Source organism: Mytilus galloprovincialis, chromosome 7 (assembly GCF_965363235.1).
Source record: "Mytilus galloprovincialis chromosome 7, xbMytGall1.hap1.1, whole genome shotgun sequence".
Taxonomy (NCBI): domain Eukaryota; kingdom Metazoa; phylum Mollusca; class Bivalvia; order Mytilida; family Mytilidae; genus Mytilus; species Mytilus galloprovincialis.
This window is the reverse complement of record NC_134844.1, coordinates 13,839,646-13,859,465: the sequence shown is the minus strand read 5'-3', so window position 1 is coordinate 13,859,465 and position 19,820 is coordinate 13,839,646. Positions and strand designations below refer to the sequence as shown.

The window sequence follows — 19,820 nt, the reverse complement described above, 5'->3', positions numbered from 1 at the left end:
GTGTTAGAAATGTTAAAACCAAGTAATATTCATATCATTTACCTCTTAAATGTGTTATTTATCATGATTGTTTTGACACAATAAGTTTTAATAAGTCATTTTTCTATTTTTTGTGCACAGTAATGCAAATTTATCAAAGGAAATAAGTGTGTACAACTATAAAATCATATAGGAAAGTGAGGAAATGAATTTTGTACAAAATAGAACAATCATTTTGAATTTAAATGGTATATTTAAAGATGTTTCAAGGATTAACCATTCAGATGTAATTCGTCACACTCCTGACATGAATTTAACAATTTAAGAAAAATATGAAAATTAGTTTTATTTTTAGGACAGATAGTTGAAAGACAGCTAGTAATTTAGAAACTTTTGGTAAATCTTCCATTCCTTAAAACATCCACTAGACTTGCTGACATAAGCCAGGCAAAATTATCTGGAAGAAATGATTCAAAGAAAGAGACTTGGAAAGAGAAAACCCGCAAATATTGGCTGAATATAAAATTAAAAAATTATCAGAGGAAGTTGGACAATCTTAAACAAAATAAAAAACTACAAAACCATGCTAACAAAAAAAAGGCTTAAAGAAAGAAGAACTTTGAATTCCAAATTTGATAAACAATATAAAGAAAAACAAAGGCAGTAGCAGAAAAACAGTAGAAAAAAAGGAAGAAAGATAAAAAAGAAGTTGGGTTGAATAAGGACTTAGAATCGAACAAAAACAGCTCAAAAATTCAAATGAGAACAGATCTGTAACTGTGTCAGATTCCAGATCTACAGTGAGAAAACCTGCACAACACACAAGAAAACAACTGCCACAAAACCCAAATGCTTGGACGAGTTCTTTGAAACACATCATAAAAAATGCTACACCTAGAAGGGCCTTCTAGAAGGGATCATTTATAAGCATTTTTGTTTTGTGGCAATTGTTTTCTTGTTTGTTGTGCAGGTTTTCTCACTGTAGATCTGGAATCTGACACAGTCACAGATCTGTTCTCATTTTAATTTTTGAGCTGTTTTTGTTCGATTCTAAGTCCTTATTCAACCCAACTTCTTTTTTATCTTTCTTCCTTTTTTTCTACTGTTTCTCTGCCACTGCCTTTGTTTTTCTTTATATTGTTTATAAAATTTGGAATTTGAAGTTCTTCTTTCTTTAAGCTTTTTTTTGTTAGCTTGGTTTTATAGGTTTTTATTTTAAGATGGTCCAACTTCCGCTGATCAATTTTTAATTTCAGATTCAGCCAGTATTTGCGAGTTCTCTCATTCGAAGTCTCTTTCTTTGAATCATTTCTTCTAGAAAATTTTGCCCTGCTTATTTCAGCAAATCTGGTAGATGTTTTAAGGAATGGAAGGTTTACCAAAAGTTTCTTCATTTTACTAGCTGTCTTTCAATTATCTGTCCTACAAATGTCCTAAAAATAAAGCTAATTTTCATATTTTTCTTAAATTGTTTAAATTTATGTCAGGAGTGTGACGAATTACATCTGAATGGTTAATCCTTGAAACATCTTTAAATATACCATTTTAAATCAAAATAATTGTTCTATTTTGTACAAAATTCATTTCCTCACTTTCCTATATGATATTATAGTTGTACACACTTATTTCCTTTGATAAATTTGCATTACTCAGTGCACAAAAAATAGAAAAATGACTAATTAAAACTGATTGTGCCAAAACAATCATGATAAATAACACATTTAAGAGGTAAATGATATGAATATTACTTGGTTTTAACATTTCTTACACAAAGAAACTTGTGGAACTTGTTCTTGTGAAATTATGAATTGACAGAAAATGCCTTAAAAAAGCGTCACACTCCTGACATATATAATGCACTCCCACATCTATGATATAAACATATCACAGTGGTAATGATTTTTTTTCTTCTCTTTGGAATAGCCACTTCTGAAAAATAAAAAAAATAAAACATTTAAGTCCTTTGTATTCTTTGGTAGATGTTTAAAGACAGTTGTCACACTCCTGACATTTTGGGGTGCCTCTCTTTGTGTTTTTTTTAAATGGTCCTAAAAAGAAAGTCCTGTTCTATGGGTAAAGATATCAGAAATTGAAATCAATGATATAGCAATGTGTTTAGTGATTTTTTGTGAAAGTTTAAAGCATTTTTCAATCTTTATAAAATATGTCAGGAGTGTGACAAAATACTGAAAATAGAAGGCTTTTTCTACATACAATTACATTATAACGGTACAATGAAATGACATTTTGTTTTTTGAAAATGATCACAAAATCTCAGGGCTTTCAAAGTTTACTATTGTAACTGAAATATATTAAGATTCTTTTTATTGGCAAAAACTTCAATCACTAGTTACTATTATTTTTTTCAAATTAAGCTATTCAATTTGATTGTTATTATATGATTTAGCAGAAAAGATGGAAATTTTGGTTTTAAAATTTTCCTTTTTATATTGACTTTCATTTGGAAAAGGTCTGAGCAATGTTTTCTTGACTGTTTTATTACCAAACTTGTTTTTAAGTAGTATGGTTTCTGTTAAATATTTTTGAGATGTATGCTATTAAAATTTAAGATTATTCAATGTGTCTGTTTCGTTCGGCCTGAAACTTTGGAATTATAAAATTTAAAGTATTGGTAATAGGGCAAGACAAAAAGAAATACAAAATATTAAGTTTGAAATTGGACCCCCCTTGTCACACTTTTGCTTCATTTTTTCTGATTCCACCCATGACATAAATCTGATGTTGTCAAACAATTATGGGTATGATAGAAAAGAAGAGAACACATTGATTAACACATTCTATTGTTTTGAAGAAAAAAGGGGGATTGTCATCTGGAGGTTTAATTGATTTTTTTCGTTTTCTGGTAATCAAATTGATTTTTTTTTATAAAAATCAGTTCTTTTGACCACATTTATTTTGTGTCACAAACCTATGCTGTGTCAAATATTCAATCAAAATTAAGAGTTGTTTTAAGCTTAAATGTTGTGTCCATACTTGCTCGGCTGTTTCGCTTTCAACCTCTGCAGGAAATCTGGTTTGCCGTCACTCTGACAGCCTCTAGTTACACTTGAATTTTGGAAATCATTGTTAATTTTGGAATATGGCTCTATCATGCATAGATCATAGTAATTAAAGACAAGGAGTTTTTAAAGCCCTCTCCCTTTTTAAAAAAGTCTGGAGTTTTTTACTGTTAATTTCTAGCTGTGTAAAGTTAACTTAGAATTAAAAGCAAGTAGCAAATACAATTTAATTTGGCATGTTTATTGTGATATAGTATAGAAAAAACGTGAATTTAATCGAAATTGAGAGAAAACTTAGAATACCAGATTTAGATAAAAGGGGGAGGGCTAAAAAAGTTGTCTTTTAGCCAATATTTATGGCATAGACCAGATCATTTTTCAAAGTTAGGCTAATCGTTTATGGTAATTTTTTTATTTTTCCTGATTTCACATCATTTTGAAAGAAATCAAAGTTATTTAATATAGAATAAAAGTTGAGGAACAAAATTATTTCATATAAATGCAGGGAAAGTTGTCCATTACATTGCAATAAACTGAACATGCATATTATGCATATTATTATTTTTGATATATATTTTTTCTTTAGGATATTTTTTTTTTCTTTTCAAATTTATTGTTCAGAAATACAATGAAGCTAGGAGGAAAGATACAGAGAAATATCAATTTATAGCTTATCATTTTGTGATCAACATCTGGTTATAATTAGTGAATCACTAAGAAAGTGTGTCCACATAATTTATATCTAACTGATACTGATAACATGCTGAGATAAATTTATAGAAAAATATTAGGAAATCCGGGCTTATGTCTTAGAGTGATAACCAAAGAACAGTCAAAATGACACTATCCAAATTGGAACTTGATCTGAGCTTTGTGGTAATAAGCATTGAGTATAAGTTGAAAAACATTTGGTAATAATTACATTAGATGTATGTTTCATTACAATACGTTATTCTGATTGGCTAACTGCACATCATGTGTTATTCCTTAAGCAGTTGTATCACTCAATAAAACTTCTCATTCATGATGACACAAGGTCATTCCGCGCTTCATACAAAATGTACTTCGGTCAACGCTTTTACACCCCAATAAATTTACAAAAAAGAGCATTCAATTCTTAAATGGCAAACTAAAGTTAGAGAACTGAAACAAAAAATTCTGCAATTTTTTTTATTTGTAAAGGGCCATTACTTTAGAACAGTAAAATTGACACGTCCAAAATTCAAACTGGATCTGTGTTTTGTGGTAATAAGCATCGTGTATCAGTTTTATAACATTTGGTATAGGCAAACTAAAGTTGAAAAACAGAATAAAGAAATTCTGCAATTTTTCTATTTGTAAAGGAGCATAACTCTAAAACAGTAAAGTGACACGTTCAAAATTCAAACTGGATCTGTGTTTTGTAGTAATAAGCATTGTGGATCAGTTTCATAACATTTGGTACATGCAAACTAAAGTAAAAGAACGGATACAGTGTAGTAGGTGGTCAGCTTTTTTTTTTAAATCCGGATTTTTTTCGGTTCCGTACCGTTAAAATTTGAATACTAATCCCGCCTTGTTTTCATTGACAAAGATGGCGTCCGATCATCAAATTTCAATGTTTTCAGTAATCAATCGGGTGAAAAGAAAGGAAGATGACGGTGATGATAAGGAAAATACTAGACCAAATAAGTTAAATAAAATTGATAGTAATGTTGAAGTTGTGGAAATTGAACAAAAATCAACCAAACAACGGAAAAGACACGCAAGTGAAGACAAATATGAGCAAGACTTCAAATGACTTATAGTCACAGAGGAAGGATACTACTGTTCTGTGTGCCAAAAATACGGCACAAAAGCAAGAAACAGAACAGAAACCTGGATCGAAAGGCCTTAAATCCATGCTGATGCATAAAATTGTAAATGAAAGAAGAGATAAAAGAGAGAAATTTTTGAAAAAATAAAATCAAAGAATATTTGACAATTAATATGACTACTTCCAATGACTTCTATTTATGTTTGTTCAACTCCATAAAATGTGAATATTATACTAATCTTTATTTCTGTGACCCCCACGTGCACCCACAGTAAATTAAAAAAGGTTGGACATTTAAAAAAAAACCCACCCGGTTGCAAGTTATTTTTTTAAAACACCCACCTTACCTTAGTGAAAAAAGGAAAACACTGGGATACAAAAAATTCAGCAATTTTTTCATTAGTAAAGGGCATAACTCTAGAATGTCATTAGTGACGCATCCTAATTTCAATTTTGATCTGTTTTATTTGTTAATAAGCATAGTGTATAAGTTTTATAACATTTGGTTGAGGCAAACTTAAGTTAGAGAACTGAAACCTTATTTTACACATATGGATGTATGGACGGATGTTTGTACAGACGGACAAGGGTAAAACTTAATGCCCCTTCAACTATGTTTCACACTGAAAAGAGGTTAACAAACAGAGATTCTTTCTTATTGCTACTAGGAAATTTTTCCAATAGTCAAATTTTCCTCAACTTAGGTTTTTAAAAAGTTAAGTCCCCTATCCTTTTCTATGTTTAGAGGACGGTAAAATTGAGGTCAAAATCCTGGTTTGGAATTTAAAAAAGAAATATCATATCATAGGGAACATGTGTACAAAGTTTCAAGTTGATAGGAATTCAACTTCATCAAAAAGTAGCTTGACCAAAAACATTAACTTGAAGCAGGCACTATTTTCTATGTTCAGTGGACTGTGAAATTTGGGTCCTCAAGCGGGACAGATCTTAAAAAAAAATATTCTTTTTTGAATTAAAGTTAGAAGCTTGAAACAAATCTTATGTTTCCAAGACATTTGGAGATTTATAGATGTCAGAATCAATTGTTAATTCTGATTGCTGAATCTTTAATGTGTACATTTAAATGTCTTAACAGAATGAATTGAGATTAGATAAGTTTTTTTAAGGATTATAAATCATAATATACAATGTCGTACAGTGGGATGACTGTCTGGTAGAAATATAGGTATATCTCTAGAGGAACATCTCTGTAGAGAAGATATCAGTAAGGTCAATAGCACTAGTTCATTGGAGGATAAAGACCACCATTTCCTAGTGGCCACAACAATCCTGTCATCCACATACAGACATCCAAACGAACTTTCAGCTGCTTCTGTAAAGGCATCCAAGAAATTCTGAAATACAAAATGTTTAAATTAAGTTCTGTAAGTTTCTGTTAAATTCAATTACAATTTGAGACGGTTCAGATTTAATGCAGACAACTGTCCATACTTGAAGACACTATAATGATCTTGTTGATTTCATATCGAAAGTGGTCACTTTATCTTATGTCCTTTGTTGACAGCCTCAGATTATAAAACACTCTCCTAAATATTTTTTAATGCAACTTTCAGATGTAATATTTGTTGAACTGCTGAAATAACCCCACCCTGCAAACCTAGCCCTTCCATATGGTAAAATTAATTGCTGCGACAAGTTCATTTCAACATTAAAATATATTCGATTACCTCGGTAATATTTGCCATATTTCGGCAGCCCAAGTCAAACATATTTAAACACCAACATTTTTATTTTGTACATGTCATGTGGATACTTATAAATTGCAAAGATCATAGAGATAAGACTGACTGATAAAAATAGTTGATATGTCACTAAAGGTGCATTTACATGATACAATTTTCTGTTCGATTTTCTATCGGAATTGATACCATCGTACAGGTAAATTGTATAGCATTCTGTTCACATGATACGATTTCCCATTCAATTTGACTTACGACTTCAGATTTTAGTGTTCAAACGGTACTATTATAGTCGAGAGCAGGTGCATATATAGGTAAAAATCAAATGAAAATCGAATTGAAAATCGTATCATGTGAATGCACCTTAAGTGCAGTGATGGAATAAATTTTACAGTTTCTATTCAATATGCTCTTCTATAATTACATGGACAGCAGACATAATTCCTGTTTTTTAGACACAAACCACACATAATATATGATTTTCAATTTACATCCTTACATAAATCAAAGAAAAATGCATCCACCAAATATTTATTACAAAAATTGCCTCACATTCACAAGCAATGCTTTTGGAACAGCCCTTACTATTATTTAAATGTATTCAAAAGAAAATTTGATTCAATATATAGTTTGAGTCAGCTTAAGTTCAGGATTATAATAATCCTGAACTTAAGCTGACTCAAAGTATATATTGAATGCTTATCTTACCTGCAGAATTGTGCTTTCTGGTGATGCTATTGTTTCTACAGTATTTGTAAGGGTACTGAAACTGACCGGTGGTTCTACTAGTTTGTCAATGAGCTGGTTACACACCTTTATTCAAAAAGATATTTAAAAACAGTGCATTCATTAAGACCCGGTACCCGGTACTTTTACCCGCCTACGGAAGCGTCTGGTACCGGCAGAAAAAAATAAAAATACAAAAAAAATAATGGGTAAAATTCTTTTGAAGATCGTTCAAATCTAATTTATTTCTTTCCTCAAGAGATAATCTCCGTGTACGTCGTTCATGTGTATGTTTATAGGTGTCTTCGTCGAGGTCCGCGTTAAAGTATAGATCTATCTGCCAATTTAGGCACACCTCCAAAGTAGGAGAAGTGATAATTATAAACCACGTGTCTGTGTCTGTATCGTAAGAGCGCTTTAAAATGGGACGATTTAGCAGTATATTTTCAAGCGGCAAATTGTTGATGAATTTAAACAACAACAGCAATACTTATGGCTAATAAAAAAAGCAGCTTGTATCACAGATTATTTTATGAATAAAAGGTTTAATAAAGGTGAACATTCTATGGAATTCAGAAAAACATTAATTGTATCAAATCAGTTCGTTTCCCGTTGGACGTTGTCACTGATCTCCGTTTTCTCGATATGTGTTCTATGTTGTGATTTAAATGACTGCTGTCTGCAGGAAATTTTTAGTGTAAAACTTCGTGAAACATAACTGTTACGTTTACAAAATATAATATCTGACGAGATTTAAGACTTTTAAAATTAAAAAAAAAAGACAGCTCTGAAGAAGTGAAAAAAAAACCCAACATTTTTACTAACACAATCACCCCTTTATCATGTTTATATAAGTTAAGTGAAAGTTAATACTTGTTTTTTATCTGACCAGAACAATCATCACAACACTTAGCGTATATCAAAAACGTTTGTTTGCTGTTTTGCATGAGAGCATGTTAATTTAATAAGACCCGGTATACTACAATGTTTGTAACTTATGAAATTTCTTTTACAATATTGAACAAATGCAAAACATTTAATAAAAGTATAAAAACAAACAAAACATTTAAACAACATTTCACATGAAACCCCTGCAGTGCATTATAGGTCATACATATTTTATAACTGATTACAAAATAATTATAAGCTATGTATTTTCAGATAAATACTCAAGAAAAAAAAACACTTCAGTGTTAACTTACCCAAAATTGAAGCAAATATTACAGACTTTACCCTATTTTTTAAAGTAAAAAATTAAGGCTGAAATCCCTAAAATCCAGGAGCTTCCGGGGGGGCTTTGCCCCCCTGGCCCCCCTACCAGAGCTAGCCATGGACCTAATGGGGGCCTTAAGCGACCCCCAGACCCCTCGCCGTTTGGGTTTGGTTCCTCCTATAATCTCAAAGGTACCTCCAGTCTAAAAAAATAATGAAACCCCTGTTTGCCCCCCTGGCCCCCCTACCAGAGCTAGCCCTGGACCTAATGGGGGCCTTAAGCGACCCCCAGACCCCTCGCCGTTTGGGTTTGGTTCCTCCTATAATCTCAAAGGTACCTCCAGTCTAAAAAAATAATGAAACCCCTGTGGCCCCCCTACCAGAGCTAGCCCTGGACCTAATGGGGGCCTTAAGCGACCCCCAGACCCCTCGCCGTTTGGGTTTGGTTCCTCCTATAATCTCAAAGGTACCTCCAGTCTAAAAAAATAATGAAACCCCTGTAAAAATCAAGAATTTTGACATATAAATTACATTGAGAAATGTAAAAAGTATAAGAAATGTCTTCAATGTTATCACAAACAAATTTAAGTGAGTTCTCCCCAGGGCCTTCTAAAATCATGGTTATGTGATGCTATAATCTAAAATGTGATGCTACATTTTGTATCTGAAGTTGTTTTCGTATAGATTATGTCATGGATGTGATGCTGGACTTTTGAAAACATGATGTTTTTTTTCAATTTCCCCTGTTGCTAAATGAAATATCTGGGGAGAACACTGGACTGAGCATGCTCAAATACTCCCACTTTTCCCTATATAAAGGATGTGAGCTTAAAGTTACCAGCTGATAGTTTTTCCATTTGCTTTTAGGATTAATTCTTTTTGTTTTGAATTCAGAGTTCAATAAGTATAAGTATGAAACTAACTCATTTATGTTATGCCATTTTGTTCTCTAAATTCTGCATCATCACATGTACAGATCTTATAATCATTTATGTATGATTTTAACTTTAATTTGTAAAACTATAAATTCAAAAATTACTGCAAATTTTTTATTATTGTGAAAAATGCAACAGGGTTATAATCACAAAAACATAAACTTGCATTCTAATTCTTTTTTATATGAATTAAACAGGAATTTTTAAAATTAAAATCTCATTTTTGTCTAATATGACAAATCTCAATAATAAATCTATGCAATTATTTTTGAATTTACAGTCATTTAAATTAACATATTCTGCAAATCTAATGAATATATATATATATATATATATATATGATATTTCTACCTATCTTTACCTTAAGTATATATGTTATTCCTCCTCTTATATTTAGTATTTTAGTGCCATCCATTTGCCACATATACATATCCAATGAATCTGGTAACATAAGTTATCTTTATATACCTTAAGACTTCAACAAGCTGTTTCATTACATTGACATATCAATTATTGGCTGTCTACTTATAAGATTTATTTCATACCTTCAACTCTTTTTTAAATCTTTCAATATTTTTGATGTTGGTAACTTCGTCTAATCCACAGAGTAAAACAACGATCTGGAAGGCATAGTTGAGTAGGTTAGTCAGGTGACAGTCATCAGCCATATCATCTTGGGATACGGCTATCATTGTTACACTGAAAAAATCAATTTATAGTCCTTAATGTTATCATGATTTATGGGTGATGCTAATCCTTAGTACAATATGGTGTAACCCTAAGGATGCTTGTAGAAAGTCTCAGGAACAATAAAACAATTTCTATTGAGAAGCAACATCTGGAAATGATTACAATTTTTAATCTGCCTAAGCTAAAAACATGCATGTTTATGTTGTAATTACAAAACAAAGGGTATAAAAGTAATTTAATAATTACAGCAATCCCATGGATATCTATTTACAATTTAAACAAGATACATTTGGAGGAAAAGTCAACAGGACATAATATGAAGTTCTCACATATTGAAACATTAAATAAACGTGGTCATCACAATTTATCTGCATATAATTTAGAATAAGTAATTAATTGTAACAGTTAACTGAGTCACTGTACATAAGTTTGGGATAATTAGTTAATGTTATAATAAAGTTAGATCTGTTATCAATTCTCTCACTATTGTCTATAATGACAATGTTTATATACTTGTAATATGTTCTTCAGGAACACCAATGTGTTACACTGGACGTCATAATCTATACATGACTATTCAATTAAATCTAAAGTTGTGCTAGTTTTACAGCAACTTACAGCTTAGACCTAAAAAATATTTGAAGGGGGGAAAACTTATGATATTTTAAAATATGTGGGATCGACTGCTGCACTGGCAAATTCAATTCAATTCAAATAAGATTTACTGATTTGGTGAAAAATTTAAAATTGAAGATATACATATATGTGTCAGTTCGACTCAAACCTGGATATTATTTATCCAATTCTTTTCATATATATATCATGTATATTGGTTTACGTGCATGTTTAGTAAGAAGTTTGCAAATAAGAGATGAATGTCTGACAACCGCACTGTAACATAAAACTGTATCTTTAATTTAAAACAGATGCACATACATGTATAAGGAAAGTAACAATGCACATGTAAGAATTGCTTTAAAACAAGAAATGCAAACTGTAAGACATACAGTCTACATCTTTCACTTACCTGCATATATATTTTTTGGAACACCAGTTACTATGCATTGTTAAATCCTTTTAATTTTAAAATTGTTGCACACAAAAAAATCTCTATATAAACCATGTGTAGTGTGAGACAGACACTACCACACTCATGACAACCGCTACAAGTCTGATAATACCAGCTGTACCACTACTTGATGAAAGGAGTTTTTAATGATTTGATTGGCTATACATCCTTTGCCCTACTTATTACATTTTAAATGTTTATAGGTTATGTATCTTGTTGGGCTGAGCCACTATACATGCTGGGTGTTAAGGAACTGTGATGTAGTTTATACAAACCAGATGTAAGGTATTAGATAACCACCCATTGTTTATATATTAGTGGCATATTTCTACTGTAAGGTATTAGATAACCACCCATTGTTTATTCACTTTATTCAACCTCTCTGGTCCAATTAATGGCATATTTCTACAGATAATTTGTCCAACAAACTTTAATTGTTTTATCCTTTTTTCCCCATCACAACCTAAAATTCTTGATCGGCCACTGTGAGTGTTGCACAAATTTAATGTCAAATTACGTACAATATATCTTCCAAGAAAAAGAGGCATGAGATCACTAACAATTTTACTTCCATTTATTAATTCTATTTCCAAGGGGAATTACTTTGTAAAATAGGTTGACACTATTCCAAGACCTTCATAATAATGTAAGTGTAACATATGTGTCACACTGTTTTAGAGTTTGTCCGACCGAAAAACAAATTTGACTTTTCTACTATATTTCTAACTAAAAAATCCATTACACATATAAAATTTTCTGTCTGACCGAAAGAAATTTTGTCTGATATTTTGTTGGTCAGACAGAGTTTGGGATACACTTATAGTTGAATATATACAATGATATACTTACATTGTGCTTGATAAAATTGAGAATGGAAATGGGGAATGTGTCAAAGAGACAACAACCCCACCATAGAGCAGACAGTACAATGTAAATGTAACAACCCATTATAAAACAAACTAAGATGCCAGATGATCATTTACCTAGCCTTGAATATAAACAAACAAATTGTCCTTTATCAATATTGAATAAGAAGCCAGGAACATAAGGAGGAAGGCAATTTATATTTGACCCCACCATGCTTACATTTTAATCGGATATTTCATTTAAATGTTTAAGCAATCTTTCTTCAATAACCACCAGTTCACCCATCAAATTTTAATAAAATTGCCTGCCTGCCTCCCCCCCCCTTTTTACAAAAATCTGGAAGAGCCCTAATTTAAACATTACAGTTTATGGACCAAACTATGCAGATCATTAGTACCTCACCATGTGACTGACTGTATTAATTGTGTTTACAGTTTATGAACCACAGTATATAATCACTAGACAGTATAAATATTATTTATCTTTATGCATTTTTAGACTGAGTCATATTATTCTTTTGCTCAGGCTTAAATTAAAATATTGTTTGTTTGCCCTTTACCAACCGACCCTGTCAATTCGTTCCGCCTGAAAATCTTTTATTTGTATTTACCAGCAAGATTTTATTTTATTTTATCTTTTCGTTCCCACCAAAAATCTTATATTTGTATTATTCATTTAACCTTGATTTGATATTTTGTCATACATAATATATATTTATTTATGTGATGTAATATCATGTTAATGTGGGGGAAGACATCATTATACTTGTATTGATTTTCCTGATTTAATAAAAACTTGAAAAAAAAACAAACTTGTATTTCCCGCTCAAAACTTTTTTACCGGAATCCTCGGGTTTTATCTTTACCGTATAAGGTCTAGTCCGTTTGGTATCTCGTGAGCGTTTGACATGAACACTTGCATATAGAGTTTCAAAGCATTTGTTTGAAATCGATGTTGAACGCTTTGAGAAAACATGATGATATGACGTTAGCTGCGAAAACGTAGCTCTTAAGGTCCTTTTGATGATTTTTGATATTTGCGGACCATAGATTTATGGCAAAAAAAAAATCAAAGGACAATAGAGCTACGTTTTCGCAGCTAGATATGACGTACGTTACTCTATCTTTATACTTGGAGAGCAGGGTTCACTTACAAAAAAGTTCGTTTAACAGGTTGGGAACAAACCCCCTGTATGGTGATTATACCTCTATAGAGGGATAATCCTTCTTTAGAGGGATAAAATTATCCTTCTATAGAGGGGTATTTTTGTTTGCACTGGATTTAAAGCAAATTAGGGCAGAATGGCATTATTTAGTTATATTGGCTATAATCTCTAGCATTATTAGTCCAAATAATTATGACGTCTTGAAAGGCTATTATAATTTTTTTTTCTTTGACGCCTTACTTCGTCGAAGTCATCGAAGTAAGGCGTCAAAGAAAAAAATTATAATAGCCTTTCAAGACGTCATCAGGGGCGTAGCTGCCGTTAGGCACTTTAGGCACGTGCCTACACATATTTTTTTCACAAATATTTTTTTTTTAAATAATATTTTTTTTTATTAAAAATATAATAACCAAACGTTATCTGTAGATGAAAGCCAGTGAAGTTGTCAAAACTCATTAATTATCGAATGTCATTTGTACACTAGTCTTTCGTCCTTAGTGAATGGAATATTGGATAGAATTGAATGTTTTTACGATTTTACCTTATATAGAAACTATAAACTAGAAGTTTGGTTCAGATAATTTCACTTCTAGTATCAACAACAACTTGAATGAACCTCAACATAGACACATGAGTTTTTTAATTAGTAGTTAGTTTTCAACTAGCTTTCCACTTTGTTTTCACCTGACTTGCCAATGTTGGTCGTCCGTTTGGCTGTGAAGGATGTATAAATACGCAGTCACGTCTGGTCGAAATGGGGACATTAAAACCGATGCCTAGTTGTAGAGAGAATGCAACTCTTTGAGGAGTTACTAGTTGGTCTACTGAAAGGCAAAATTTCTGCTCCTATCAAATAATTCCTCATTTTGAAATGCATGGAATTATTAAATTTCCAGACCTTCGTCCTGGACGGCACCTATAATAAGCTATTACAGGACCTAGCTCCAAGTTGTATTTATTGTAAAATTTTTTTTTTTTTTTGTCCAGAACTTGCATAAATATTTGACACTGAATGTTTAAAACTCAATCAATCAACTGGCTTCCAGTAAGTGTGAGTACTCTCAGATCTGCGTGTAATGACCACAATTATTCAAATTCCTAAGCAGGTAGGGATTTTACAGTACAGGATAGATAAAGAAATACGAATTTCTTGAATTTTGTGAGGCATCAACTATGTCTATATGTGTTTGTGTGGCTAGAGTGAAGGTTTAAGATTCAAAAGATTGATGGTTGATGTCTAGCCAAAAGATATAGTTCTATTATATAGTAATATCAGTGTTTACGTGCCTATTTTTTTTATCGGAAGGATCGTCAAACGTAAATATCAATCAGAACGGAATAGATATGATAATACCAAACAGGGTGTACTGCTGAATTAAGGGGATACGCTGATCAACGCTGCATATCGGTAAAAAAAAATCACCAGTCAGATGTTATGGTACATTATTCATAATTTTTCGAACTTTTCATCATGTATATTATAATTATCATGAATAGATAACCAGTAAATTTAGTATTTTTGTACATAAAATTTTGCAGCTAAAACGCTGAAAACCGTTTACCGTCGGGGGGGTTCGCCCCCCCTTGAACCCCCTAAAAGGGCTTAAGCGGCCCCCAGACCCCTGACCAATTGGTGCCTACAGTTGAATGAATACCTAGCTACGCCCCTGGTCATAATTATTTGGACTATAGCATTATATGTATCAACATATGGACTTTACTAAAAATTAGGATAACCAGTTTTCTGCTAAAGTGACAAAACTTGCAATCTAATGTAAACCTATCTGAACACCTGATCAACAACAAATGGAATAATTGACCTTTAAATTTCATGTTATATCTAACAATAGAAATTCTGTTCAGTGAGGCATAAGTGAGTAGAATTTACCTGATCATCATAGCTTTCAATCATGGTGAACAATAAATTTTTTATTTAGTCAGATAAGCATCAAACTGGACATGTGCATATTAAATTAAGTACATTAATTGGTGCATCAACTGTTCCAGGTTACTGCCATAATAAGAAGAGAATGCCATTCTGCCCTATTTTGATTTAAATCCAGTCTAAACAAAAATACCCCTCTATAGAGGGATAATTTTACCCCTCTATAGAAGGATTATCCCTCTATATAGGTATAATCACCATACAGAGGGTTTGTTCCCAACCTGTTTAATACAAAATTATCAACGTGTGTACAAACTTTTTTGTAAACGGACGTTGTATTCTATGTACAGTAGGGATGGCCTTTTGTGACCCGTAGATCAGGATGATTATGTTAAAGATGCCTTCGACCAACATTGCTGTATTATTTATATCTGACATGAACCAAAAGTGGCAAAAGCCTGTAAAATGGAGAATATTTGGCAGTAAAAGCTCCCAAGTTTTCCAAACAGATCATTTATAAATTGCAATGTAGAATACGTACCCGAATGGAATAGACTACCAGACAATCTCGTGTGTGCTAAGACAATTGAGAGCTTTAAACTTCGGTTGCTCTCACAACATTGGATTAATTTTCCAGCGCCTCTCCCGTTGCCACTGATGCCATATACTGGCCCTGCAACGTACTTATTCAGATTCAGAATTGAGTTCAAGTCTTGAAGCATTTTTATTGGAAACCCAGACACACACGAAAATTTAAACACTCTATGGACTTTTTCTACTAGTAATGTATCTCTGCCCGGACATATTTTACCAGGACAAAGTAATCGCTTATAATATACAGAAAACCTTTAGGTAGAGGTCAGCGTACAAGGTACGTAGTACAGAATATTAGTGCAAGTTAAAACTCTTCAAAGTTCCAGGCATATACACGTTGAAAATATGCGGCACAGCTCTATATTTTGATATTTGAAAACAAAGTATTCTTGCATATGAATTAACTTCACATTCTACATGAAATTTTTTTTTCTTCAAAACTTCCTGGAACTATTATACTACTAGTCCCATCAACTTATTAGCAAAAGCAAAACAGACAAAAATGACATTATGCAGATTTTGTATATTATGTTTCTTGTCACTTGTGTATACAATGTACTATGTTTGCATTTTAACCCGTCAGGGTTTCATGTTTTTTTGCAATATAAAATAAAATATTATACCTACCTGCCTACCCATGACAAAAAATATACCGAGCCAAATTATTTTTTTTGGGAAAAAAAATAAAATATTTTACCTACCTACCTACCCTGTTTCAAAACATAGGGTCGGAAAAGGGCAAACAAATAATATTTTAATTTAGGCCTCACACTTGTAGACACACAGATCTTAATTTTATATAGCTTCACCCTAATTTTTCATGTAGTTATATTATTCATCAAAACATATACCCGGTATATGTTGTGTACAAGTTATCATTTTGTACAATTTATAATTTGTACAAAAATATTGTACAAATTATAATTTGTATTTTGACTTTGTAAAAATTGTAATTTGTACAAAAAATGCTTGTACAAATTATAGTTTGTACAAAATTTGACTTAAGTTCACTTATAATTTGTACAATAATTTATGGAATGGATCTTGTTATATAAAAGCATTGATACACATCAAAGAAGTTGTATTCCATGACCACACAATAAACCATATTAACAAAATACAGAAATATTTCTGTATCATTTGTTTGAGTATATGAGTGAATTATGGCATAGGGAATTAAACAGAATCATTTTGCTTGGATCTGTTAGCCAGACATCGCACGGTTCCTGGCACTTATGATTGGCGTTTCAACGTTAGTGTCATCCTAATTGCATCAATTTTTATATTAGAATTGTCACTGGGGCTAGTTTCTATAATAATATCAGAATTGTCTCTTGGACCAATCTTTATGATACTATTGATATCAGAATTGTCACAGAGGCCAATTTATAGTATACTTTTAGATTTTGCACTTAGACCAATTTCTATTACATGTATTGTATACTATCAAAATTTTCACTGATGCCAATTTCAATAATACTATCAGAACTCTAAGTGGGGCCAATTTTTATTATACTATCTGAATTTTCAATGTGGCCAATTTTTATTATACTATCAGAGTTCTTAGTGGGATCCATATCTATCAAAATATAGGAATTGTCACTGAAGCCATTTTTTAATTATTCTATCAGAATTGTCACAGGGGCCAATTTCTATTGGGCTATAAAAATTAACTTGCATGCATGTACCAATTAAATTTGCTGTCTCTAGGTGTTTTTGCATTTGGTAAATAAGGTTTAGTAGGTTCTATAGTGTGTATCATTTCTTTTTTTATAACACAATCCATACTATAAATTATTGTACAAGTTATAAGTGAATTTTAGTCGAATTTTGTACAAATTGTAAATTGTAATTAAGGTCTTTCCTTTCTTAAATGGAAAGACCTTACTGTATTTCGTTTGTTTATTAGGTCTTTCCACTTTTCTGTGGAAAGACCTATTGTTTTTCTTCTGATTATTTTTTTTTTTTCTTCCGCCTAATTTTGTTCTTGCGATAAACATTTGTTTCGCAATATGTCGCTTAGATATTTGGTATATGATATCGAACAGTTTATGCGCTTTTGAAATTTACCCTGCGTAAACGAATACTTTTCTTTGTAGGAGTTATCTCCCCAAACACTGTTTTCCTTGTTAGCGCATCTCCTTCGCAACCGTAAAAGATTATGACAAATTTATTTTACAAAATTGCTCGTTATATCCTTCGCATGATTTGTCCTATTTTGACCGAAGCGATATGACCGCTCCATATGAGAGTTATTTCCCCTTATGCATCTGATATAAGTGATATGAATTTCTATCTTATAAATCATAAGTGATAGAGACCTAGGATCTTTTGATTTGAGGTCCTTGGTCCCAAAAAATGAAAATTAGGTCAAGGTCAAAGGTCAAGGTCATATTCTAATATTTGAATTTGGCTTATTTTCACTTATATCCAAAGACTGTATAAGATATCAACAAATTATTTTTACTAAATTGTAAGTTGCGACATGTCGTAAGATGTAAATTTTGATTGCAAGCGTACGTTGAATGTAAAAGGGAGTTTTCTCCCCTCTTGTATTTAAAAATACGCGTTTGGTGATATAACTCATTAACTAAATATAATAAAGACCTATGGTCTTTTGATTTGAGGTCCTTGGTTTATGACCTTGAAATTGATCTCAAGGTCATAGCTTAATTTGACGTTCTAGATTTTGACCTTTGCTTTTATTCTATATGTATACATGATAAAGATATACAACTTTTAGAAAAAGGTATCAAACCATTTAACCTTGTAAAAAACAACCGGAAGTGACCTTTTTTAAACCGGAAATATCTATTTTTTTGTACTTTATTAATATAAAAGTATATAGAACCAGATATTTTTGGAATCAGTGTCAAGTAAATATTCAAATATAATCGTAAGTAACATTTTTCAAACCGGAAGTAACAAATTATCTCCCTTATTTAAAAAAAATGTATGGAAACAATATATTTTTGGAATCAGCTTACTAGGAGCTATCATTTGACGATTGAAATGACATTTTAAACTTAGTTTCACAACTTTTCATATCAAAATACATTGTTTTGATGGAAAGACCTTCAATTGTTCTCTGAACAATTGGTTTTTAATTAAGGTCTTTCCTTTTTCTATAAGGAAAGACCTTACTGTATTTCTTCTGTTTATTATTATTCTTTTTCCGCCAAACTTTGACGAAGTTAGCAGCCTAAACCGTAAGACGTGTCGCTTTCATGTTCTCACTTTGTATCGGTGTCATGAATACCTATCCGGAACTCACCCTGTTAGTCGAAATATTTTGTCGGTTCGGAGTAATCCCTCCGAAACCAAAAAACCTTGTTATCGTTCCAACACCGTAACCGTAATAGATAGAAAAAAAACGAAGGGTGAAATTTGTTCAGGACCAGACCCCGGTTCTTCGTTACATTTGATTCGAAAAGATTCAACGACTCATTGGTAGGGTTATGCCCCTTTGAAAATTAACCGGTGTCGGTGGACCACCAAAACTCAGAAACCGTAAATCGTAGAGACCTAGGATCTTCACCATTCATCAACAATTCATGAGACTTTCAAAAATACCTCAAGGTCAAATGTGTATGTTGACCTTGACCTTTGACCTAACACCTTGTTATCAGAACAACTCAAAAACCATTATACTTACAGAAGTTTTAAATAGTGGAAAATGTTTGGGTCATTACGGCGCAACTTTGTTATATTTTGACAGAAGAGATTTGACCTTTTTTTAAGGGGCATAAATCCTGTTTTAGGTTTCTGAAAAGACAAAATCAGCTTTTACTATATAACCAAAGGTCCTAGACCCATGGGGTCTTCAGCAATGACATTGGGGACTAATGACCTTGACAAAGGTCAAAAGGTCAAAGGTCAAGGTCATGTCCCATATAGCGAATTATGTGTTTTTGACCTTATTTAAAGGATTTTCAGTGTGTTTTAAAGCTTTTCAATACATTCTACGTCTATTGGAACATATATTTTACATTATAAAAGGAAAGACCTCTCAATTGTTCAAGAACAATTGACATTTTAATTATTATTATTATTATTATTCTTTTTCCTCGTCCGTTTTCAAAGTCAAAAATCAAGAAAAGTACGCAACATATCCAAATGATCTTTGGAACCATGTATCAGGGGTATAATATCTATCTTGTATTAGAATAACCAAGGTTTACTG

At 31.9% G+C, this 19,820-nt stretch overlaps 1 protein-coding gene across 1 annotated transcript in view; it reads right to left on the bottom strand.

The window, feature by feature from the left end:
* The window catches only part of LOC143082363 (protein fuzzy homolog), a 111,013-nt gene that overhangs the window by 77,495 nt on the left and 13,698 nt on the right, over positions 1 to 19,820 (bottom strand). The window contains exons 3-5 of the mRNA XM_076258015.1: positions 9,913 to 10,066; positions 7,203 to 7,307; positions 5,952 to 6,149 (exon numbers count right to left, since the gene is read on the bottom strand). Coding sequence (XP_076114130.1) covers positions 5,952 to 6,149; positions 7,203 to 7,307; positions 9,913 to 10,066 — 457 coding nt within the window. The remainder of the gene's footprint in view (positions 1 to 5,951; positions 6,150 to 7,202; positions 7,308 to 9,912; positions 10,067 to 19,820) is intronic.